This window comes from Trachurus japonicus, chromosome 20 (assembly GCF_045865225.1).
Source record: "Trachurus japonicus isolate A0001 chromosome 20, Traja_1.0".
Taxonomy (NCBI): domain Eukaryota; kingdom Metazoa; phylum Chordata; class Actinopteri; order Carangiformes; family Carangidae; genus Trachurus; species Trachurus japonicus.
The window spans coordinates 11,385,853-11,412,447 of record NC_140926.1 but is presented as its reverse complement, the minus strand read 5'-3'; the positions used below and the strand labels follow the sequence as shown (position 1 = coordinate 11,412,447).

Genomic DNA, 26,595 nt, shown 5'->3' with positions numbered 1-26,595 from the left:
TGATGTTTGTTTTAGCTGCAGAGCATGGCACCCCACTGAGAAAGAGAGAGAGAGAAAAAAACGGGGAGGAATGAGGAAAATGGATGAGGGAGAGTGATACAAAGCCATCACAGCACCTTATTAATTCAGCCTCTCGATGGTTTGTCTCTCCGTCACTTTTCTTCTCCGCCCCACTCCCCACTTGCCCCTCCCTTTCCCCATGTGCCTCTGTGCCCCCTGTTCCTCCTGGAGGCTATGACAGGATAGTGGTGATGAAATCATAAAACCTCTTAGAGTACTGCTCTGGGTTCACCGTGGAGATCTCTGCTCCAGCCTGCAGGGGGACACAGAGACAAATGACATTTAGAGGATATTCTGTCCACAGTGTGTCGTGATTCTTCAAACAGACGCAGTTCTCCCAAAGCGGCTACACACCCCATGTTTGACAGTCTTGGCAGCATGAGCAGCTTTCTTCTTGGCATCATAGTGCTGCAGGATGTCTATGACGGCCATGAAGTAAACTTCCTTCCTGGGAGCACCTGAAGTTTAAAATAAAGTCAATGAAAATCTATATATTTAAAAAAACAAAACAAAAAAAACCAGCTACAGTTGATTATGACAAACAAAATCCTCAGAGACTTTTGACTGCAGCAGATTTGACAATTTGACAAACAGAGGAACAACATCCAGTAGGGGGAGCTCTGAGAACTGTATTTATAATCTAACTGTTAAACACAATACAATAAGCCTGAAAAGCAGTTGGCTACTCACTTTCATTGCTTTTGATGGCGTAGACGTCGATGGCAGGATCAAACTCTCCAGGTGACAGAGGCTTGTTGCTGTCTAGGGTGTTGCTGGGGCTGTCGGGGGGCGTCCCAATGCCCCCTCCGTCGCTCTCCCCCTCCTCCTCAGCCTCATTATCCTCGCTCTCCACCTCCTCCTGCTCGGATCGCTCCACGTCGTGGATCCCCACCAGCAGACTGTAGTCCATGAGCTTCAGCTGGGCCAGGAACTGAAGGCAGGGAGGAAAAGCATGTATGAAGATGGGAGGAGAATAAACAGCAAAGAATAGAGAAGAGTGGAGGGAAAGATGGAAAGATGAAAAGAGAAAGAGGAAATGCATCGACCAAAAGAGATTACACTGTATGATGGGTGGACTTTACAGCTGCAAATTTAGAAACAGATCTATCTTGCTTGTTGATACATCAAATGCATTCAAAGCCACTGACATCAAGGTAAATTGTGAAGCTAAGCAAGTTCACCTAAACATTTTTAATAGTGTTCACACTGAGCTTGCAGGAAACACATACACATTGATTTAATTTCTGCGACGTACCTCCACATCTTTCCTGAGTTTCTCCAGGAACATTTTCTTGTTCTCCTCGTTAATGTAGATCTTCTGCCCGTCATTGATGAAGTCATTGTCCTTGTAGGTGGGCAGCTCCTTGGCCTGCCCATTAGTAGTGGAGATTAGCGATCAAATGAAAAACAGTCAAAACCACAAGACTAAGCTGTTCAGCAGTGGACCTCCTGGGCAAAAATGTGTCAGAATTCTGGTGCTTAAATCAAGTGTCAATTTGAACAAATATCAGTTCATCCAATCTCAGAGTTTAAATTCTTAAATACATTTAAATATTGGTTGAAATATTTGAGATAAAGCAGAAACACTAGCATCAGCGTTCTTCATCCTTTTTTCCCCAGAATAAACATTAACATTTTTAAATACTGTACATATTATTACAGGAGGACTATAAGATAGCATACAGCCACCTTGTTCAACTGTAGGAAGTCAGTGGGTATTTCAAAATGCATGATGACAAAGATTAATTTTGATACTAGGAATGAGTCATATCAACGACGTTGTGCTTAAATGCATCTTCCTGACGAGACAATCCTGCATGTTGAAAAAGCCCACTCACATAACGAGGTCTTGAGCCTGTGGTTTGTTCGATAAGCCTGTCTGATGCAGCCAAAATACAACATATATTACTGGTAAAATCAGTCGGCCAACAAAGTCCAGGCAGTCTGTCCAAACCACGGCTGACCTCTTTTCAAGCTAAATGATTTGACTGTAGAAAACAGTACATGCAGCATGCTGACAGCAGGGCACAGATCCATCTGATGCACCGATTCTCATATTTTCCATATTATTTATAGTGAACTTTTATCACGTCTCAGTACCTTGAAACACAGGGCACTCAGCATTTTTGTGAGATTTTTGCATTAGGAATGCATCTGGTAGATCCATACACTGTCTGATAAAAAAAAGCTATCCAACTCAAAGCCATGAAACATCTTTATTAGCACTCGGCTGGACACCGAAAAGCATCCATTTTTATCATTTTCATAATATAGTATATTTTCCTTTTGACAAATCATACTGACATCGCTCATCTAAGATGCTTTTCGGGAACCAGACTGTTTGAAGCTAATATAAACTATGTCTCATTGCTCCGTAAAGCCAGTGTATCTCTCTGAAGGATTCCCACTATTCAGCCTACAACCAGAATGAAGCAGTTTCCTATTTAAGTGTCTATCTACTGGGATTAACCGTCTTCTAAACCAGGCTGCAAATCTGCCGGCAGCCTGTAGGGGGAAGAGGTGTTATGTGAGGGGTGAAAAGAGCCTAGTTCTGAGTCACTGAGAAAAAAACAGAAGAGAGCAGGAAATGAGGTAACAGGGCAGCAGCAGCAGTTTAGCTACTACAGTGGTTCTATGGCAGCAGGAGAAGAGCAGCGACACATAACAGCACTTGATAAGACTAGAATGAGCTTGGACAACACACACTGACACACATACAGTACATACACATACAGAACACCTTTACACATGGACACAGGAATACATGTCACAGAAAGGGACGATCGATTTGAGCATATATATATACAGACATAGACCTCCAATTTGCAATAAGTATGGGATGAACAACTTGCTTAGACTGAATATAGATGCGACATAAAAAGTAAATGGAGGACGCAAAGTAAGGCTGACCGCGAAGAGTGAACATAACCTGGAAGCACGGGAACAGGCCTGTCACCTAAGCTGCCACCTCAGCTCGTACACATTCATCCATCTTTCTACAAATCCATTTTCAACTGTTTTTCATCTCCACATAATAGTCGTTCATTAGGTCTTGTATTTTCTTCCAGCCATGCATAGGACTCCATTTGTTGTTCGCCTGGTACTGATTTTCTCCATTAGACTGACTGCGATGAAATGTGCCTGACTCTTGAGTGGCACACTATATTTAGGTAGTAAGCAAGAGAACAGAAATTTGTATTAGAGGCAGAAAGACAGAGTGGGTTGTTGACAAGCCTTACAAAGGCATGTGACAGAGGATTGACCTGCCCTGTTTAGAAAGTGAATCTCGTTTCTTTTCTTTTGTTTCTTGTCTCCCATGAGCTGGTTTGAAAAATGGTTCTTGACCTTTGACAATGTTGACATCTTTTCTTTTTTTTTTTTTTATCTCAGAGGAACAAAGCTGTGCCTTTCTGCTTTGATAACATTGCAATGTTACAAGACCATTGTGTCCTGTTACTGTATGTTTCTCCTGATGCTGCTGGGTGCAGATTAACATCCACCACTGGGTCAGTGAAATCAACCATGTAGGCATGGCAACATGAACCAAGCACTTCATGTGTTTATTTAGGACTGTTAAATGTGAACACACACTGTGTAGATCAGATTTGGGTGTGTACAGGTACAGTTTGCTCTTTTGTTTTGGCAAATATAAAGAAAGCATAATCAGATGTGCTTTAAGAAGCTCTCTATAACGACCTAACTGTTGCTACCTCTGCATTAAAGGCAGTGTATCTAAAGCCACTGTGTTGAGTTTTGGCTTATAGTTTTGGGAACCACAGGCAACGTTTCCAAAAATCAGCAACAAACTGCAAACACAGGTATATTCTTTACTCACTTAAGGATGCAAATATGCATCTTTAAAGGCTGTGGATATTCTAAAGTAAAAAAAAAACTGAGTTAGAGCCCTGCTCCCTCCACAAACAAACCTGAATCATCTCTTAGACTAGCTTTCAAATAATGTCCTAAGGCACCTGCTCACCCACTTACAAAACAAAGTGCAGCAGTGTGCAGGACAGAGCCAGGAAATCATTTCTGCACTATATTTCTTTTTAAATACTGCTTCTTTTCATCACAGCCTATTATTTAATCTTGCCTTGAACTCTTCGGCAACTATTTTTCGCTGGCTTAGAAGGTTGGTTGATGTCTTTTCCTTATCAATTTATCCTGTGGAAATGTCTCATTTTGTGTGGTTAGTTCTCATTTTTAACCAACAAACTAAAACATTCTTCCTCTGACATGAATAATCTTTCTAGCAGAGTAACCATTTCCTCTTTCCATCTTTCGTTCTTGATACTTTTTTTTTGTTTTCTGTGCCCCTCTCATTAAAACCACCGCCTTACTCTTTCACTTCTTGCTCTCCAGTGTTTCACATACATGTAGGTGCTGTTGAGTGAATGGTGGGAGCAGAAATGGACTGTCTGGCAAACTAAAACCGAACTGGCTGACAAGCTGAGCAAAAGGTGACTGTAGATGGATGGAAATAGTGAAAAATATGGTCTTGAAAGAACCGTGTATCAGCTTGGAGAAGACGAGAAAACGAAAATGCTCGGCCGTACAAATAAAATAACAGTAAAATAAGATTGGTTTAATAGATCATGCCTGGTATATGAGCCCTGGTTCCTTACATCTCTTACGTGTTTCATGGCGCAGTAAAAGCGCGTGGCAATCCGCAGTGTTTGCAGCCTTTGCTGAACGTTACCAGATTTGGGCCGCGGGGGCACATCCTCTGGTTGGGGCGGCTGCTAGAAAAGGGGGAGCGAGGGAGGGACGGTGGGGGAAGAGGAGAGGAGAGAAGAAAGGAGAGAGGAAGGGAGGAAGGAAGTTGGAAGTAAAGGCAAAGTGTTTAAAATGTAACAACACAATTGTTTTTTTTTCCCAAATTGGTAGAGGGTTGGAAAGGGCATCAACGCGAAAGATCCGTATGACCAGTCTGAAGTTTTAGATGTTTAGTTCTCAGATGACTTTACAATGGGCTGCAAAGTTCAAGGTTGTTCAATGATAATGTAAATAAATGAAATCTTTTTTATACAGTTTTTATACAGTTTCCCTGAGCCAAGATTTTAGACCCTGTCCCAAAAAATTGTGACTCAAAAATAAATTTAAGACTTGTAATCTATGCATGACTCTGGTCTGTCTGCTCTTGTACTAAGACTGGTAGGGCGAGGAAACAGCCTGATAAGGCTACTCGGTGGAGACTAGGAGCTACGGTAGAACTAAGCAGAGCAAGGAGACTAATCGGCATGAACCTGTTTTCTGCCAAACATCTAATTCAGGTGTGGAACTATTTCTACGAGCTACCAATGCTGGGAGAGGGACTTCTAATAAAATATCAAAGCACTTCACATTCAGTCATACCGACACATTAAAGCCATGTGCCCTCAACGGAGAGACCAGCCGGCGCTGGTGTGAGGAGAGAGAGGAGCATAAACAAAAACAACAAACAACTGTAGCAGAACGCTACTGAGCAGAGACCTATAGGAGACACAGGAGAGACCTCACAAACCAAGACCAGTAGCTATATGAAAACATAGAAACACAACCTCTATATTTTCCAGGTCACGGAAAAAATAAAATAAAACACTGCGAACGCAAAATCACCGCAAAATCAGGTGTTTGCTAAATTGTGGGTCAGTGTTGTAAATGGGTCATGGACTGATCATTGCTGGGTAAAATGCTAAACAGTAAGCCAATTATTGTCGTTTATTTACCCAAACCTTGGGACAGCAGCTACGAGAACTGCTAAATTTACTTTATTAAAAGAAAAATACATGTATATGTGGGTAGAAAAGAACATGTTTACAATGTGCAACAGAATGGGGGTTGGTGTTCATACACATTGGAATGTGTTAGAAATAATGTAACTTCAAAAAAGATGCAGAACAACATTATATACCATGCAGATGCATGCATGAAAGGGAGACGGTCATGCAGTCAGGAGAGAACCCTGCCATGCTTGTTGTTTGTGTGTGTGGAGCAATTTGTATACACACACACACATACACATTGTACCATCTGAACAGAAGACATTATTTTCCTCTTGATGCACCTCCTTAATAATTCACTGACCAGCTGCAGTGTGTGTGAGTGTTCACACGAGTGATAGTGTAATAATCACAAACTGAACTTCATTCATTCATAGTCATCGAGCATTTATAGATTGTAACTGCAGGTTAATCTAAGCACATCTCTACGTGAAGGCATGATTCATGTGGAGATACCAGCATGTTTCTAGTCAGAGCCTTGGCTTTAATGTCTGAGCCTTGTTGTGTTTCTAAGAGCTGTTTTAAGTCAGGTGTGAATGTATGTGCACATTCAGATGTATTTGTGAGATCATTTACTGTATTTTGCATCCTGCATGCATGTATAACAGTAAAGGCTTCTTCTGTTGTGGCGATTACTGAGCCATGCTTAATAGCCGCATTTCATTAAAAATAAAATAACGACAGACTTACATAATAAAAAACTTGTAATAATTTCTGAGTTAAGAGTGGTAGTAGTTTGTTAGCATCTTCATGTATGTTGTTAGCTTGGGAAATTTATCCTGTAGCTGCAGATAAAAACAAGTGACATAGTCGGCTCTCAGCTACTTTGTTCTTCCACTCATCGCGTTTAAACCCAATAATGTTTTGTCTCTTCTTCCATTTACAGTGGGCTATATTTAGTTAGGAGATTCCCTCAAGTCTGCCATGCCTGATTGCACGGTGCCACGCGGTTAAGCCCCTGTAAAACCTGGTGGAAAGTTCAAACCCCTCTGGGTCAAAACTGTGGAACACTCCTATAACTTTTTCATGGTCAGTCAACCCTTTGCAGCGTGATATGTGGAGACATGCAATGAAAAAAAATCACTTTGTACAGCCATCCTCTTCCAATAACGCAGAGCTTACAGGTCAAAAGAACAGTACTTCGAAGTCAGAGCGTCCAAGGATGCTGTCAGCAACTTTCATCACACAGAAGGTCAAAGCATTTATCTAAAAATATACTGTCTGTATCTGCCAAAATATCTATTTCAATTCTTAGCTGATACAACAACAGAAAGCAAAGTGAACCATAAGGTCATTCACAGTTTGAGTGACACAACTTACATTTGACTCTGCCCAAGAGCCACAAACTCAAAACAGCTGGTCTCTCACGACAAACAACATCTCATCACATCACTATCAAACACACAAAATCTTAAACCTCGCACATACTGCTCACGCACATACGGACATACACACGTGCTACACCCAGTCAGATATACAGGTATACACAACACACATCGAGCGCAGGACTACTCTAAATCAAAAGACAACATCTGATTGAATTAAACTCCAAACCCGACACTCACACAAACGCACAACCGACTCTCAATCTTTCACACACAGACCGCAAGCAGGGGAACTGATGGAACAGCAGAAGCGAGGTTAGAAGGGATGAAGCAAATTAAAGAAACACAAAGAGCGTGCAGGGGCTAGAAGGGAATGAGGTGATGAAGTAGGTGCTAACTGAAGGAGATGGATATGCTACTGTCATCCCCACCCAAAGGGAATCAAAAGCAGACACCAGAATTGTGTTAGTTGGGTCATTTGGGCGATGACAGTAAATCTTGAATAGTTTTAAAGCTGTGTTGGTTATTGAAACCACTGGAAACACAGATTGTTCTCTCTCTCATTCTTTAAGTGTCCACATGGCTTTTAATGGACATTGGGTTCTAGCTGAATAACTGACTCAGTTTTAGGACATTACATCAAGTGTTTAAATGACCTGAAATTTAATTCATGTTTAGTGTACTTGTAAAACAATGTTCCCTAGTTCCTGAGCGCTTTTTAACTGCCCTGATTCTTTATACAAAAATGACATCAGTATCAGGATGTCAGCGGTGCTAGAGTGCCCATCTGTTCAATCCACACATTACTCCGACTTCCATTGTCATCAGAACCAGCTGTCGTTTCAGCAGCATGCGCCCTGACGCACCAAAAGGACAGTGGTCTCTTTAAACGGGCAAAAATAGTTTTCTAGTAAGCTGTGTGAGGATTAATACAAAAATAATTAGGATGTTATTTACGGTAACGGATTTTCTTGTTTTGTGTGGAGATGGCTTCACTTAGCGCAAAAAAAGTTGATTGTTATTGACATGGACCAATACACTTATTATGCATCAGTTCTAAGTCGCAAGAGGAGTGAATGCCTTAAATATTCCAGAGATGTTTTAAAATCATCATGCTGATGTTGTGGACTGTCTTGTTTCATTTGATTTGTTTGTACATTTATGGCATGTCTCTAACTGTTGTTGTGTTAGCTGATACACATTTAAATTCTAAGTCTGGTTTTATTATGTTATTATTTAATCATTATACCAGTATAATCATTATTGTCATTATCATATTATTATTGTATGTTTAAAGCATATATTAGAAGGTCTGACTGCTGAAGTTTTAACTTGCGTATATAACAGGGGATCACGGCTCACGACAGGCGTCTGTACCTTCTCCTTATCACTGGCCTCTCTTGCCACAGTGGAACCCTGGAAAAAAAACAAAAACAAGAAAGGAAACCCAATTGTAACTAGAAGCACTGGAAAGTCTTGCTTTAGTCTTTTTTTCTCCACTCTTCTTACACTCATTCCTGCAGATACTCATAACCCTTATGCATGCCTGAACACAGAGGCTCACCTAGCGAGGCATGCAAGGTGCAGTGGCTTCACTCTGTCTGAAACAGCTACCTGTCAGCCTGACACTCTAAACTTTTTTTTACAACATCTATTACGCAATGGCTAATGTCTGTTATGTTAAAAATGCAACCAAACCTCATTCTGTATATGATTTACTTATTCAAACTACAAACAGGCCTTCTTGATTTCTTGAAGGAAAAACAAAAAAAGTCAAATTCACTTTGATTTGAAAGGAGACTTATGTTCTAATTAAACATAATTTTTCCACATGTTCCTACTCTATCTGATGACTTTTCCTTTCCTTGATTCTACTTTTTTCTTGCTGGCCTCCCCACCTACCCTTTTACCTTGAGATCATATTTTTTGTAGACAGAAAGGCGGTGGGAGAAGACGTTGCGTGTAACAATCATGTAGGTTTCATCTCCATCCACGGTGAGCCGGTACATCCCCAGAAACTGAGGCAGGAGTGTGTTGCCATGGCACTCCACAATGAACTACCAAAGAGAGAGCAAGGGATATCAGTTTATTACCCTTTTATAGTCACAACAGGTGATAACTGTCTGCAACAGAGGGCAGATAAGAAAAGAAATAGAAATAAGTTTGGAAAAACACAATGATTTATTGTTTAGTGAGAGTCAGGCAGGAAAGCCTTAATGGTATGATGTCTACCAGGGGAGCCACCAGGGCTCACACTTTCTCCCTTACCCAAAATCAATATGTACAACAAAAGTGGTAAAATTGCATCATTTAAGTGGACAAGATGCCACCGGCCAAAAAGCTGTGAAAAGTGCTTGACTTATGTGTTAATGCAGTCTTTTCTGTTTCTAACTCACATTGAAGTTATTAAAGACACATGGTTTTGAGAGCTTATTTAATAGAAGAATCATGGCCTGAATTTATATATATTACTGCAAGATTGAAGGCTGTTATCACCTGATGGTATTTCTTTAAAATGTTATGCATTTCGGCCACATCCTCGCTGCTGATGGTCTTGATAACGTAGCGTTTGTCGTAAGAAGTGTGGAAGCGGGCCCCGCTCCGTCCTTGGGCCTCGCTGTTCAAGGGAGCACTACGTGTCAGGGAGTTCTGCAAACACAAAGAGCAAAGACAAAAAAAGGAAATAATAACTATATTCATCAGGATGTAAACACTGACATATCAGCAGTTTGTCTTCCTTGCTTTTTGACAGTCCTTGCTCATGGGTTTATCTGCAGTTCGCTTCAAAAAACTAAGATAATGTCTTCATTGCTTACTTTGTTCATCTCACTAAATATAGAAAATATTAAAAAGTCAAATCTATATTGACCTCTTGTGTTTACATAGCTGTTGAATCTTCTCATTTACTTGAATGCTTGGAGTTTTTCTTTCAGTGCAACTGAATGAAGCTCACCATATACCATTCTCTAGCTCTGCCTTCTCTGCATCTGACCAGCTCCCAGCCTTCACTCTAAACATATGGGATTCTGACCCCTACGCCTGCTGCCTGTCCAAAGCTACACACAGACACAAACAGCTGCTGTCCAGACTTTGGAGCTCAAAAGTAACATGATCCAACACCCCTGGCTCAATGCCTCATTCTCCAAGAATTCCCGATGTCCTCTGCCCTTAGTTCCCTCTCTCCTCTTCAACCCTTAGCATCAGCAAAGTTACAACTAAATGTTGGGATACCTGCTAAAACAGTCAGCATTTCTTTTTTGTGTTTAGACCCAAGAAATCATTGCAGTCTTGTTCTTGGGGGTTCTTGAAATCATAAACACAAAGAAGTCCACCTATAGTCCAGGTCCTGGTGGAACACTGAACTGGTTTGTATCACAGGCTGAAAATGTTTAAGAGGCCCTTTGCCTGAGGCTGGCATAGATGAAAAGCTTTCAAAGTAATCCCAATGTTTTTGTTTTAGTTGGTCATTTTCCCCATCATGCATTTATTATAATGTGGGGGGAAAGTTTAATCTGTTTGCACTTCTGTTACCCAGGCAAAACTTAATTTAATACTGCTCGCACTGCTCATTAAAACTAATGATTGCTGCTGCAGCTCATCAAAAGAGCAGCTTTGCAGCTGGTGATACCCATTGGCTATAATAAGGAATATTACCAGTGCAATTAGAAATACTGCCAATAGGCTAGTTTAAGAGCAAGGTCAAAAAGGAAAAAACCTGACAAACCAGTAAACCATTTGATCACAGTATGACTAGTGCCTTGTGTAATAAAGTAGTTTAATGATGAGAATGTCGCAACATTCCTTCGCACTGGCCGGTGTCTTAACACCCCTGACTGCCCACTCACTGCAGCCATCCGAACCCCAACGTAAACATGTGAGAAGGACAGCTGCACTGAGCTGGGACACAATGACCTCCAAATGCTGCCAACTCACTGCCTGCACTGGGAATGGGGATTTACTAGGAAAGAGTGGAAAATAAAGGCAGACACGGAGTGGGCTGAAACAAAAGAGGGAAAGGAAAAAGAGCAATAGAGCAACACTTTCCTAGTTAAGACTGTGATCCCGTTTATTTTGGAACGGTTACAGGAGTTTGCTTCCAGTATGAGCTGGCTGTTTTTATTTGGTACTGTACTGCCTATAAATTGTGTGGCTGTCTATAGTAGCTGGCATTCTCGAGTGGCGGTCCACACAAATCAAGTTGTACAAAAAAAATATGCCCAAATGTAGGAATTTGATCCATAAATGAGAATAATGTTGCTGGACTTGTCATTTGTGACACTATCTTTTCATACCAAGAAGTCCTGATCGTCGATGCCAAACCTCTCTCTGAGGTTTCGAAACACCAGAGGGCAGTACTCCTTGAACTTGAAATGGCTGGGCATGTTCTCCCTGTGCGCAAACAGACACAAAAATCAGCCAATAGAAGTTACATATTTTTCAGGGATGCCGTGAGTATCAAAAAATTATTTCAAGAATTCACAAAGAAAAAACATTTAATATGATGCCACGCGTTTGGTGAAAAACCATAATTATAAAATATAATCAAAAGACCTTACTTGTTGAAGAGGTGGTTGTCCACTTTGATCTTAGAATAGGCTTTGAAGTCATCTGGCATGAGCATGATGGGAATCTGAACATGGCTTAATTCATTTATCTGGGCAGAAAAAAACAAAACAAAAAAAGCAGAGATCAGTGATTTATCTAGGATGACAAATCAGTCTAAAACATGTCAGAAAAATCACATCACATTAGTCATGCTAAAGGTTTGAGAACTAACATCCTTGGAAAAATTGAATAGATCACTGAAGCAATAGAGACAAAGCACTGCCAAAGATCATCCCTGCTGACGAACGTAATCTGAATATCGGTGAGAAGAAAAAAAACACATAACATTAACTTAATCTGGAGAGCACAGCGTCTGATGCAAACCTGGTGGTGAAGCTTTGAAAACATGACTGGACACTGCCACTTCAATTAAAATGCAGAATACCAGGTTTCTTTTTTATTAACCTCTACAAGATGTTATTCGAACCTCTCAAAAATGTCAACACAGGGATTCTGCAAATATCAACCACATGCTATCTGTGCGCTTCACAGCTCAACTCATGCAACCTTTTTCACAATGCAATACTATCCAACACAATACGGTGCATGTTTCTGCATGCGGGCTCCGGCTGGATGCTAAACTTCACCACCTTGCTGTACAAAGGTTAGCCCCATCACTACTGTCAATTTTGCCCATGAAGCATTTTAGATAACTGAGTTTTAGTTCCCAAATTACATCAATCTGTTATCAGGATTAATTTACAATTCAGGTCAAGAGTTCCGGTCCAGGTTATTACTTAGTACAAATCTTTAGCAGCAGTTTACAGATTAGCTTTTTAAGATGACGCAGCCTTCAAGGTAGAAGGGTAACTGACTGTAGAGGAAAGGCAAGTGATGAAGCGGCTGAAGCTTCGAGGTGTTTTAAAAGTGCAGCTAAAGACAGGATGCGACAAACAACTGAGGTGAGATATGCTTGCACACTCATGGCTGTGATAACCCGTCAACAAAATGCTACATTACTGGAGGCTTGAATAAGCCGTGAACAATGCATAAACAGTGGGGCTTCAAACACATAAGGTACATTGCAGGAGTTTCCATTCGGAGTTGGCCATGCATCACATTGCTGCAATACATAGACCTGACATTTGTTATGACTCAGGCACAGCTTGATACGCATATGAAGGGTGTGTGTGTATGTGTGTGTGTGTGTGTGTGTGTGTGTGTGCTTGCGTATTTATTGCTGGCACGAGGCAGGGCTGCTGGCAGGTTGCTTAAATCTATTAATAGCCTGTCATTCCACCAATCACACTTGTAATCTAGGTGCACTGAATAAACTCAAATATTCAAATAAAGCGTGTGCCTCTCTCTACACTGCAGTCCCACATGTATGTTTTCTACATTGCTCACAGGTACGATTGTGCAGACAAAGAAGAGCTGGTGTCATATCGCTATTTCAGCTGCTGCGTTTGAAGAGGTCGCCCATATTTCTTCTTGCCGTTGGGGATTGTCTATATCCCTGTAATACTGCAGAAGTGTTACAGCAGATGGTGTGTAGAGATTGTCCTCAGCATGACTGACCCATGAAGGCATTTGGTATGCTTCAGGTGGCCATTAAGAAGGGTGCTTTGTAAGACAGGCCATATTAACCAAACTATGAATAACAAAATGATGCAACAACAGGATGAATATATTTTGTTTTGGGCCAATGTAAACATATTGCACTATAGCACTTGTTCACAGTCTTTACAGCCAGCATATACCAGCTCATGTTTTACATTGGTTGAGTCTGGCATGTCTATTTATGTGATAGGAGAGTCAGTGAACCACTTTTCTGCCAACATAAGGGCTACTCACTGCCAGCTCTTGGGTATTGAGTGTGTTTAATTGTTTGTGCTTTTAAAACCGAGCCAGTTCAATCTGCTTTACTTACAGGCTGCCAAGCAGTTCAGAATTGATACAATTTTCAACACAGTACACCATCATCTCCACAATGTGATGGAGGAGAAAATCAATATTAATTTCACAATAATTTCTGTAGTGCTTTTACTCCCCTGCCTCCTTATCTACTGCTGTCCATCCTCGGTAACACAGCACAAAAACTACATAAATCATGAGAGCAGGCCAGCAGAACAATGGAAAGGCACTCAGCCACTGGGAGAGAGTTTACACCATGGACTGTTCGGGGAACTAGTCCCAGATTTATAACAGAACAGTTCACTCACATGAATAGAAGTCTTACGAACTATTGAGCCATCCTTGACATTAAAACTCCAGCAGCGATTGGGTCACTGACATTTACTAATTTAAGAGGCTATGCAATCAAGTAGATAGTCGTCCAGGGTCCGGCTATTATACCAGTTAACGCTTCTCTTCAGAGAATTGTTTAATCCCTTTTTTATTCAGTGAATACAACGGTTAAAATAACTCTGACCTTCTGGCTTGACTGGTCAAGTGTAAAACAACCTGCTGAACTCGGCAAAAGCTTGTCCAGGGATGTGCAAAGGTCTGCCTTTATTCACTATTTTAACTTCTTGTTTAACCAACTCAGCAACAAACATTTACTCACTGAGTCCAGTATCGTTTCAAGAATGTTTATTTTGGCTGCAACAATATATCGCTGCCTAAAAGCAGTCAAAAGAAAAGGATAAAAAAACAAAAGGAGGATGAGAAAATAGCATTACTGTGAATCAGAAGTGGGATTAACAACAGAAGAGAATTTTTTTTAGGAAGGAAACCTTTAAGATAAAGACTATCGCAAAAGGGAAGAAGGCATGGAAAAAACATTCAGAATACGGTAGCCTATATATTTTTAAGAAGGGCATAAGCAAGACAGAGCAGGCAGATGATCCATCTTCACAGATGTCATATCCAAGTATGTTTAAGTGCCCTGGTGTGACAGGCACCAACGTCATGGTGATGCTAAAGGCAGCACAGATGCACTCTGGGTACTCAGTGGGGAGATGTCGCCTCGTCAACAAAGCTGTGTTTCACACAAGGGCAGAGACAATGCCAGCACACACACACACAAACACACACATCATGAGGTAACTATGCTGAATGTTAATGCAGGTCACAGCAACAAAAAATATGAGCATGCATGCATGCAGACATAAACGTCAGTTAGATAAAAGATACAATTTGCATCAGGCTGAAATATCCCCAATCTCTACTCCTGCACCTATATTAATGTTGCTACTGTTTTGGTGGCAAATGGTTTTTTTCCGTCTGCAGTTTGATGTGTGCGCCTAAAAACTGTAGGGGAGAAAATAGATTTACATTTTACATAAATAATGGTTTTGACAATTATTATTCTAAAGGCAGAGCTCTGATTTTGAACATTGTGCTATCGCCCTGCAGCTAAACATTTATTGCCAGTGCCAACACAGAGGTGCAGCTAATCCAGTACACTGACCTGACCATCCGTTTGAGCACCTAATCCTCATTAATACAGCGTGTAGTGCTTCTCTTTTATCTGCTGGGGCTCTTGTCATAATTTCTATCTTGAGCATGGTTACGTTTTTATGTTTTGTTTAATCAGAAGTAGCATATCTGCTTATCTTCCTGGAGCTATCAAACTTGCAGACAAATTTCACACCACCGCTTCCTGTTTGTCTCCATGGTGATGAAGACTGGTTTTCCGGCCCAGAGTGAAGCAAGTGTGCGCTGTTGCTCCGTTGGACAGGAAGCTGGTGAAGAGAGCATGCTCTGTCAGCAGCATGGCACAGCATTATCTCTCTGAACAATTACAGATGGATGACTTGCTCTTAGCAGATGACAGCCCACTAATAGTGTTGACAGCGCAGGGATTGTAACACCTATAGCACTTGGTACAGAAATCTGGATCTAACGGCACAAAGGATTGGGTCATTAAATGCGAGATATAGAGGGGTAATGGAAATATTAGAGTGGAGAGGCACTGGACTAATCAGGCATGCTATCAGGATGTGCAGCCTAGGGGAAGACATTTGAAAATGAAGAGGAAATCTACGACTATCATCTGTTTTATCTTTTTGAATTTCTGATGACTCTGTTTCAGACCTTGAAGCTACGACTACAATATGTTCCTCATGTAAAAAAAAAACTTACTGAGATGTCGCAATGCTGTCAAGTTCCTCTTGAAATGTACCTCTGTTAGTAAAAGTCAAAGATCATAGATATTTCCACCCACTCCAAAGAGTCCTTCAATAACTGTATCATCAGACGCTGCCCAATCCAGTCTTTATTTACTTTTGCTATTTTATTAGGAAAATGTCTTTTATTGTTTGACAAAAAAGGACGCCAGCATCAGGTGGATAAGTGCACGGACCGGAGTTGTCCCAATTCTGATTCTGGTATCTGAAGTGTTTCAAAATGTTGGCGACGTATCAATTCTCTATAAACTGATCCAATACCTTGCAATGTATTGATCAATTTTATAGTTTCACACCCAGATTTAATGTCAGTTTTCCAAAAAATCTGTTCTTCTGTCCCCCAACAGTCTACATACAGTAAATAGTTGCACTGTGTAGCCACCAGTAGCTGCTGCTATAGAGCAGTGAAGAATGGATTTCTGACCAATGGCTGCTATGTAATAAAACAATAAAAATGAACACTGTAAACAAACTCCTTAATTGCTGAGCAAATTAATTTAACAGTATTCATGTTGTTATGACACTATTCTAAGCTCCCAGTGTTTCCCCTACCGTTCTGTTTTGTTCTTTCAGAATAAAATCAAAGCTGAGTCGTTTCCCCCCCTTATACGTCTTAGTTTGGAGCCTAAATCGAAATGTGTCTGGCAAGTCTGGGCAAATTCAGAAATATAACATCCGACAAAGTGCTGTCTTTTTAAAGGGCAACTTCGGTTTTTTTCAACCTGGGCCCTGTTTTCCTATGTTTTTCTGTATATGTGAGTGATGGATAACACTTTTATTGAGGTGGCTGCAGTATTGAGCCCGGCAGGCAGCCTGCAGCCCAGCTAACACTCTTACATGGGGCAAGTGGCTCCCGTCAAAGTTCGCGGTATAAACAGGCATTTTTTTCAAATTGACAGGCTCAGATAGTTACAATGAGTGTCCGACAACATACCAGACCCTGTGGTCGGCACGGCCTCGCTGAAATTGTCTGCCGCTGCGCTGGAATCTTGATTGAAACTCAATGTAGGCTACGGTATGGAAGCTCAGCGGCGCTGTTTTCAACTGGTTCAACTCGACCGCAACAGGAGGGGTGTGTTTGATTTCAGCTCCGGGCCAGACCGCAAGATGCCGTTGATGCGCGGCTTGCTTGTGTACCTGCGGGGGCGGGGCTCATTGGGGCTCATAGACTCCGCTCCGTTCAAACCTGGTGCTGAGTGTAAACACACCCCACCGGCACAGAGCGTGAAGAGAGAGAGAAGGAGACGGAGACGGAGAGCTGCAGCTACAAAGGTGGCTGTTTAACCCGGATAGATCTCCATGGTAATTTATTATTTATGTTCAGAGTTTCATCCTAAAATCAGCTGTAAAAACGCGGATGTTACACTATTACAGCTGGCGGCACCTTTACCTTGCAGTGGATGTGGATCAGGACGGGGCGTTTGACCGGAGGGAGAGATACGTATCCCTGCGGCCGCCTCAACCCAAATTTTGGCCAGAAAAAACCCTGAATACGTTAATTTCTCCTTTCTAGTATGTTGTCGGACATTCATTGTAACTATCTGAGCCTGTCAGTTTGAAAAAAAATGCTCGTTTACGGCGAACTTTGACGGGAGCCACTTGCCCCATGCAAGAGCATCAGCTGGGCTGCAGGCTGCCTGCCCGGCTCAATACTGGAGCCACCTCAAAAAAAATATTATCCATCACTCACATCTACAGAAAAACATATGAAAACAGGGCCCAGGTTGAAAAAAACCGAAGTTGCCCTTTAAGCATGACAAATCAGAGGTGTAAAGACAGAAAGAGTGGGTGAGAAAAACTTGTCGCAGGTGACAGTCACAGAGAGACAACATCAATATGTGAAACTGTACATTTTCCACTGGAGTCATTTTACGGCATGGCCAATGTTCAAGAGTGTAAAGCTGTCAATCATGTGGGGGAAATGGGATGCGTTCTAAAGAAGCAGCTCCTAGACTGAATGGCACACTACCATGCACTTCCTCTAAGCCTATTTACAAAATGTTAGAGTGTAAGTGGCTCTAATTGAAATGTAATCAAGGCTGACTGATCATGCAATTAACCAATATGTTGGAGTGTAAATACACGAGGCGGGAATGTGGTTTTGTAATCTGGCACAAGCTGAACTCAATCAATTCACTGCAACTGTTTATGGCATATTTCTACACAGTAACACCTCCTGAATTCATCAACATGCACTTATAACAACAAGACACTCATACACTTACATGAGCCACCTCCAACATCAATAGTCTTCCACTTTTCAGGGCTTGGCTACAAAAGACAAAAACTGCTGAGCCTTAATCAATTTGTCCATGTGTGTTGTACTTCCTGACCACAACATGACAGATTACATTTGTACACCACAAAGATAATCATATATAGTGTAGTTACACCCAGCTAAATGCACATTCGCCCTTTAATAATTGCCCAGTGTGCATCAAAGGTCACATATAGCTGTAGTAGATTGTACTGAGTGTGGATTTGACCTTTTACAGACCACTTAACAAGGCAATTACATCATTACCTGACCGGCTATGAATCCCAGAACCATTTTTAGTTTTAAACAACTCTAACAATAACCATTTGAAGACAAGTACAAGAACACAGTCGTAGCCCTTTTAGGAGGACAGCCCTAAACACAGCACAACAATGATATCAGGGTGTGTATCGGTGATTCATTGGCCCATAAAAAGGAAAGAATACATATGGCAAGTTGAAAAAAAAAACTGTAGAGACTAGGAAATTTCTCTCCAATAAATGTAGAACCTCTAGGAAAAATCTTATAAATCACACCTACGTAAATAACTTATCAAAAGTACTTTGTTCAAGATGTTTAACCCAGAAAAAGCCGGCCATGAATTTTAAAAGAAAAAACCTCAGCACTATGGGAAACACCTTGCTTTTTATGTCTCACTAATTTCACAAGTGGTGTAGCAATACCAAAAGAAATATTTATATAATTCTAAGTAAAGGTGAGTATATCTGCTGCTTTAAAACACACACAGTGATCAGCCTTGACCGTGACAGACCGTATGTGACCTAATTCTGTGGAGCACCTTTGACAGCTTCAGTGTCAGGGTTAGTCGTTCCTCCTGTGCACAGCTAAGAGAGGTCAGCCATAATGAGGACACACTGATGATGATGAAAAGTGGAACAGTGGTCAGGTAAATGGGCTGCTGCACCTGTGTGTGTGTAAGTGAGAGTGACAAAGACAGTGGGAGAGAAACAGGGCCTAGGGCTAATGCAGTCAACTACCTGAGTAATACGCCTTCAGCATAATTAAAAGATTAAGATGGTCATTCCATGAATTGTGAGACGTCAGCATTCGAAGACACGAACAGATCATTCACGTCTATTTTAATCAGTGCCAATCACACAAGTGGTGAAGGAAAGAAACACATATTTCCAAGTACACTACAGTTACACCAAACCCCAACTGTGTATAATTGGTTTAAATGTTGCTCAATGACTGTGTGAATGATCTCCTCAGGGGGCAATTCCTTTTGCACCAGACATACTCCTGTGTGTGTTGAAACAGCAAATGACAAATGACTTAGGTGGAAAAAGAAATTATAGTTCTAGTAACAGCATGTCTGCCTGAGCGCGCGCGCACACACACACGCACACACACACACACATACACAGCTCAGCAGGTCAATTGTAAATGCTGCGAAAGGCCAGCTATTAAAGGATAAAGTGTTTTGGACTGACGGTGCAACAAACAGGCTTATGATATATGACCTGTCCTGCTGAGTGAATCAAGCAACTCAGCAACACGTCGCATCACATTCTGCAAAGTGGCGTGCCGTGGCAGCGACTATGGTGAAGGACACACAAACAGGATCACGCAAACACAAGCAAGCCTATGCATTACTGCATTAACACATGACCAAACACAAAAGAAAATGTTGCATTTAAAGATTTTTTTTGTGACGCACACGAACCAACAAACCACAAGACGCTTCCACAAGTTCCTCTATCTGTCACTGCCTGAGGGTGCCAGGATGTAAGGCTCCAGCTTTTCTGTTTTCCTCAACCATAATCATCACACATATTAGCTGTAGGTCACTCCTGTGGATATTTATAGAAACCCCATCTTATGCAATCCACAGAACCAGACTCAGCTCCTCTGAGTCAGACATAGAGGCAGGACAGAACAAAGAAAGGGGAGAGAGATGGGCAGGGAATGAAAGTGAGCCAGATAGACAGAAAAACACAAAAAGGAGCTATGACAAAAATAGTGAATGAACCTGGAGGGAGGGGAGAGTTTAATGGAAGCATGGGAATCTAGGCACTCTAAAAAAAACTAAAAGTAAAACCTTAAGAAGCCCAAAATAAAATGGGGAGAAAAGACTTTAAATTTAGACTTGCACAACATTTTCCTACGCCAAGTCATTTTGGAAACTATAGAGAAAGATAGAGTAGAAAAAAGAAGAAGATGAAAATTTTCCATTTCCTAATGGTTTGCTAAGGAGGGAAACTGAACCTGACAACAAAGTCACACTTCAGCATGCGCTGCTGAATAATATGAATAGTCTGAAATATTGAGTGGAACCATACTTTACTGTCTTTAGGCCAGTTATCGTGAAATCAACGACTCCGCACAATACTTCAAACCGACAGGACCTGATGATGTGACAACAGGTCAACAGCCGCTGTAATCATAGCTATGATTAATCAGTAGGTGTAGTATGCTGAGATGATGCAGCTTTTCAAACAGTGGCAAATACACAACACAAACTGACATATTCCTATTTGGGAATCCTGAGGACTTCTGGTAGAATTTACTGTAGAGGCAAATCATTGTTAAACTTGGGTTTATACTAACTAAGGGAAAAATTTGTGGACTCAATAGGTCCTGAAGACACCAGCTCAATCTTTTTTAATTGTAATACAGTGCTGGCTTAGAATGAGGAAATGCTTTTGTGATGATGATGACTTTGAGACTGATCTTGTAGACTCTAGTTTGAGCCTTCGCACCCTCTAAGCTTCAGTGCTACTTACAGTTGAGATTTCCAGTGAAATTTTTTTTTAAAGCTTTGGCTTCAATCCATTTCTATAAAACCATGAGCTGCGTAACCCCATTTATGGTCTGTGGGATGCAAATAAAATTTTAAAGTATTAAGATTAAATAAAGTGTCAAAGGAGTTTATTTCAAGGTAAGTGGCCTCAGAAATTCCAAGATACATAATCCTGATTTACTCAGACATAACAATGATTCCTTCTGACAACATACACTGAGCCATATAAATGTCTCATTTATTTCCATGTTTTTTGGTGCTCTGGTTTAGTCATTCAACACTACACCGACCCTCGCTTCATTAAATCATTCTCTCTAATCCCTCTTGCATTGTCCAGAAAAAAACTAGCTGTATAGTCTCTCTTCTCTGCAGTTTCAACAGCATTGCAATGAGTGTTCAAATGACTGACAGGCTACAGTGGATATAAGGTGTAGAGGTTACATTCTGCAGCTCCTGTGGGGGTGTGCATGTGTTTGCCTATTGCCTCAGCCGTCTGGTTGCATCCTTAGGCCTCCGCCGCTTTATTCATTACTTTGCAGCGTCCTTTGATTTATACCTTAACGTTACTTTCGAAAATCCCATGCTGTTAAGTAACCTTACAAGCTGCAGCAGTAACACAGTTGCTCAATCTGTTGACCTGGCATGGAATGTCATTTTTATGTTGCCAGTGGTATGAGAAACAGAGTACCTTATTAAGTGATGAGAAAAACAGCAGGGGAGGTAGCCTAAGGCATAAGAAGGAAATGTGCTGGCGGCAGCTCTGCTTTGTGTTATGCAATCCAAGAGAACAGTTTGAACATGTAGATTCTCCAAACGTGTAGATTTTTTTTTATGGTTGAGACTCAGCTGCTTATTAGTCCACAGCTCTGTGACAGTTCAGAGAGACAGAGGGAGTTTATGGACGTCGAGGGACAAACACAGGAGTATGACGTAAATGACAACAGTCAATTAAACTTTGAGTTTTAAGCTGATTCAAAATGAAACATTGTCAGTCCTGAAAGACACTGATGACACATCTGTAAGTTTACAGTGAGCCAAAGTCATTAGCTTCTGTCACTCACAACAATCTCACCATTCAGCATTTTATCAGTCCTTCTGTAAAAAGAAGAATTGCATTCCAGGGATACTCCGAGTCGAGACAAATCTGAACCCACTACAATCTGCTTCAAGAAAACGTAAACTGTTGTGATTTCAATACGTTAAAAAAATGTTTACTTTGTGAAGAGCAAAAGACCTACAGGTCCATTAAAAAAAACAAAAGAAGTGATCTCTTCTAAGTTGTACTGTCAGCTGCCTTGAAACATCCACAGCGCTCTGTCTATGTCCTGCTGCTATTACAGACATGTCTGAGCTGGCTGTGACCCCTTGACTCGCTCTGGGACTCGCCTCAAGAGTTGCGAGTGGTGATGTTTAGCCCATGAACATCTAGGGCGTATGGGAAATGGTCGGGAAATGATTGTTCCAAATCTGTGTTTTACCTCTTAGCATAGTTTCAAAATATCACTGGGATTTTGAGGGGGGTTTTTGACTTCTGGAACAAAACCCACATATTCTCACAGGTCTCTATAGTCAAGTATTTTTTGTGTTTACTTGGATAAAAGTCTTGCTAGTAATATGGCTGATGATCATACACAATGTTCATGCTTCTAAAGCATTTTCAAGTGACACTTGTGTGTACCTTAGTTTACCCCGCAAGCTTAACACCACAGCCAGGTGACAGTAATCCATCCGCAGACGACAGCTTAGATACAGAATAACAGCTTTGAATCTTTAGCTGTCTTGGCCTCACATACACCAGGCTATCTAGAGGCTGTGTAATCCATAACAAACTGCCACCTAATCAGTAAGCCAAAATGTTGCTGTTTAAACTGACAAACCTGCATGCTTCATCGTGACCATTAGTGACCCCTGAGGGACTGTGTATCTGTGTGTATGAAACACCCCCGGACTCAACCATCCACTACAGAAAATGAATCTTCATTAAAATACTGAGCTGCGTAACCCATTAATGGTCTGTGGGATGCAAATAAAATTTCAAAGTATTAGGATTAGGAGTTTATATTAAGGTAAGTGGCCACACAGAAATTCCAAGGTACATAATCCTGATTTACTCAGACAATACACAACAATGATTCTTTCTGACAACATACACACAGGCTCCTGAGCCATATAAATGTCTATGCTTTTTAGTGCTCTCATTTAGTCATTCAACACTACACCGACCCTCGCTTCATTAAATCATTCTCTCTAATCCCTCTTGCATTGTCCAGAAAAAAACTAGATGTATAGTGCTAGTGCTTTCTTCTGCAAAGAAATGCTGCAGTTTGGCATAATCTCTTCACTGATGCATCAAAATGAACACAAGAGTAAACGCACCAAAAAGAATATGTCAGGCAGAGCACACAATCGGTGAAAAGGTAAACTTTTGGTGACATTTACAGAGGCCATTTATTTATAAGTTTCACAAAGTGTATAGGTCAACCCCATTAAATCTGACCCATTAACCTAAAACCTAATAAATATTAATGTTCAAGTGGCACCTGTTATGAAACTAGTCCAAAGATTAATTAATTCAGAATTAATTTTCTACGGCAGCCAGCCACTGCTCGCTGTACTCTGTCATACCGTCCACTGACCAGTTCCACGTGCAACAAAATCAAGAGGACAACCTCAGGCTGACATGAATAACAGGCAAGGACACATAGCACCACTCCATATCAAAGCCAAAAGTCTTTTCAGGATTATATAAACTATACTGTTGTCATCCATTACAACGTGAGTCCCACTGGAACAATATCATACAAACCTATAAATAGAAAAGTTTGTACTGAATGCATAAATGAGTGCGGCTGCTCACTTACTTCTCATCTCATTTGTTTACATACTGGAAAGCAGTTCCCTTCAATCTACACCAGATTAAATGTTCAGTAAACAGGCTGGCTTTTTTTAAAAGAAACAAGCAGAGTAAAGAATGAAGGAGAATGTAAGAATGAATGAATATTAAGTAAAAACCACGGATTGTATAGCCTCAGTCTTCTCATCAAGCATCAACACTTTAAGTGTTTTAATCATATGTGTAAAACATTTGTAAAAGATTTAATACTTGGGATTTGGTGCAAAAAATATTTGCATGTCCTCTGCCTGCCAAGTTTGCTCTCTCTCTCCAACATATGAGCATTATACAAACAAATATTCACTAAAGGAAGAGAAAGAGAGCAGAGAGCAGAGATAAGCTGTCTTGCATGGGAAGATCTGCTCTCTCATGACACAGAGCCCTAGGAGCTTATCCTACATGTACACAACAGGAAGCCAAAGAAGAGTTCACTGCTCTCTCTCTGTCTCTCTCTCTCTCTCACACACACACACACACACACACACACACACACACACACACACACACACACACACACACACACACACACACACACACACACACACACACACACACACACACACACACACACACACACACACACACAGTGCAATACTAATATCATGGGAGTTGTAACTGCACTGCAAGCTTACTGTAGAAAACATGAAACATGAAAACACTTGCAGCCACTCAAACCTTCATAGTGACAGCACTGTGGCCAACCGCTGGACAGCTGTCATCTCGTACTTGTCAATCAACTTGCGATACCACAAAGGGCTGACAGCTGACAGCAAGTAGCTGAGGTTTAATGTGGCACATGAAAAAAAAGGGACGAGAAGGACATAACTGTGAATCATAATGTGAGGATTAGATTGTGTGTGTGACTCACCGAATGGTTGACTCCCCACATAAGCACGCTGAGCAGAGGGTCGCTGGCACGGAAGAGCTTCACTTTCTGAGCCACGAAGTGTTTTTTCTTGGTCTTCGTTTTACTCGCAATGGATGCGGCAATGCTGCTCGCCGAAGCCATCTTAAAGCAAACTGACTGGTTAATGCAGTCTGTGCGATAATCTCAGACAAGTGTCTTCCCCTTGAAAGCTGGCACAGTGGCCACCGGCGGCTCACGATTCACCAAACGCCAATACTATTCATTTAGCCCAGCTCGCAAATCAAAGTGCCCCCCTAAATCTCTTTTCTTCATCCAACGTCCCACACAGCTTGACTTGACTGGCGATATGGCCCCTTTCTTCCTCTATCAGGACTGATATGGGAACCAAAAAATATATATATTATATAAAATGCGATGTGTTTAAGTTAATACTGTTGCTCTCCTTCGCCTAACAGTTCTCCGCTTCCCTCAGCCCACATCACAAGTCACCTCTCTTCCTTCCTTGACTTTCAGCCTGGAGCTGTGAGATGTGAGGTCTCACTGAGCTGGCGTTAGCATAGCCGTTAGCATAGCAGAGCTTGCTAGCTAGCAAACATCCAACGATAAATTTCGCATAAATTAAAAAAACCCGTAAAACTGGGGGAAAAAATGAAGAGAAGCCCGGTGAAAATGTAAAAAAAAAACTACAAGGTAGCAATTGCAAACAATTTGTTGAAATGACACGTTTTATAATACCGAATTAGCTGACAAAACGATCCTGTCTTACCAGCTAACGTCGGCTTTGTAACGTTTAGCCAACCGACGGCACAAAAGCTACACGGGATCCCGTTCACCAGCCAGCTACCGTTAGCCTACAAGCTAACCGTTACCATTAGCTACAGCAGCTCGGTCGGCTACCCCTCCTACGCGTTTGTGGTCAGTCAGTCCGTAGAGATGACAGGGGTTTATCCTGTCATGTTCTTGCCCTCTCGTTTGAATTAAAAAAAACGCCGAAGGGGGCAGATATTTAAAAACGTGCAAATCAACGGGTGGTCAACTCTGTCTGCTGCAGCACAGAGGTTCATGTGTGCCGCTGTCAAATGACAGCTCGACAGAGGGGAGGTGACAGCCTGCGCTTTGCAGTGTCTGCTGTGCTGATTCGCTGCAACCCTCCTCCCTTCACCGGGCCTATGCTACTTCTCTCTGCTTTTTTAATCGCCCACTTCAGCCGTTTTATGTGACTGAATTTGAATAACTCATTGACACTTGAAACGTTCAGGATTAATAATAAAAGAAATGTCTTCACAGTGTGTAAAAATATGAAATATAATTAGATGGCTATCATTTTCAAGTGCAGATATTTGCTTATAGCCAATTTTGTAGCTCATGTAATAATGCATAAGAGGAATAACCTGTACATCAACCCCATCCATCCCCCCATCCTTGCCTTGCTTTAGCTGAGATTAATCACAGGCTCATTCCAGGCAGCAGAGTGATAATGTCCCACACCACCAGAGGTAATGTCTTTAGAGGACATTTGATTTTCTGGTGCATACTGTGCTGTTTCCACTGGCACATTGCTGTGTCAGTGCCTCTCTAAGAGCAGCAGGCTTCAGTATGCTGATGCTGTATAGAGCTCATTTGTTTTATGACTCATTCTTCACACAGCAGCACTTTTACCTTGTTGCTGTTCCTATATGACCTACACAGGACAGACACAGCATGCCCTACAAATTCCCTTTAGATTTATTCCCTTATTTAATTTATGAAGGATTTCCATCTGTTTATGCAAATGTGGTTACATAAATTGACGAGCACCTAAACTTGGTTAGAAAACTGATCTCAGTCTATCACAGCTTTCTGCGTGGTCTCTGAACACCTGCAAAACTCAAGAACTGATCATGGACTTGAGAAGACACTGTGAAGAACCTGCCCCTCTCCATATCAATGGGGACAGGATGGAGAGGTTCTCCACCTTCAAGGTCTTGGGTGTGCACATCTCCAAGGAGCTC

General features: G+C 41.4%; 1 protein-coding gene across 3 annotated transcripts; it reads right to left on the bottom strand.

Annotated features, from left to right (window-relative positions):
- On the bottom strand, window positions 1-25,696 carry pip4k2aa (phosphatidylinositol-5-phosphate 4-kinase, type II, alpha a). Of its 3 annotated transcripts, none has more exons than XM_085763402.1 (11): window positions 24,605-25,696; window positions 11,704-11,801; window positions 11,440-11,536; window positions 9,644-9,796; window positions 9,058-9,204; window positions 8,525-8,563; window positions 4,686-4,802; window positions 1,316-1,429; window positions 751-991; window positions 415-518; window positions 1-313 (listed from the first exon to the last, which is right to left on the bottom strand). In XM_085763402.1, the coding sequence occupies exons 1-11, from the start codon at window positions 24,743-24,745 to the stop codon at window positions 233-235; spliced, it is 1,332 nt and encodes a 443-aa protein (XP_085619528.1). In that variant the 5' UTR covers window positions 24,746-25,696; the 3' UTR covers window positions 1-232. The 3 variants fall into 3 exon arrangements, with proteins under 3 accessions (XP_085619528.1, XP_085619529.1, XP_085619530.1); XM_085763403.1 differs by having other exon boundaries at window positions 4,695-4,802; XM_085763404.1 differs by lacking the exon at window positions 4,686-4,802.
- Between the last annotated feature and the right edge of the window lie 899 nt (window positions 25,697-26,595).

Excerpts from the sequence above, each read along its gene's own strand:
- pip4k2aa (XM_085763402.1), bottom strand. The coding sequence starts at position 24,745 with ATGGCTTCGGCGAGCAGCATTGCCGCATCCATTGCGAGTAAAACGAAG. Across the intron at positions 11,802-24,604 it reads TGTGGGGAGTCAACCATTCG|ATAAATGAATTAAGCCATGT; the intron begins GTGAGTCACACA and ends TTTTCTGCCCAG. Across the intron at positions 992-1,315 it reads AACTCAGGAAAGATGTGGAG|TTCCTGGCCCAGCTGAAGCT; the intron begins GTACGTCGCAGA and ends CCCTGCCTTCAG.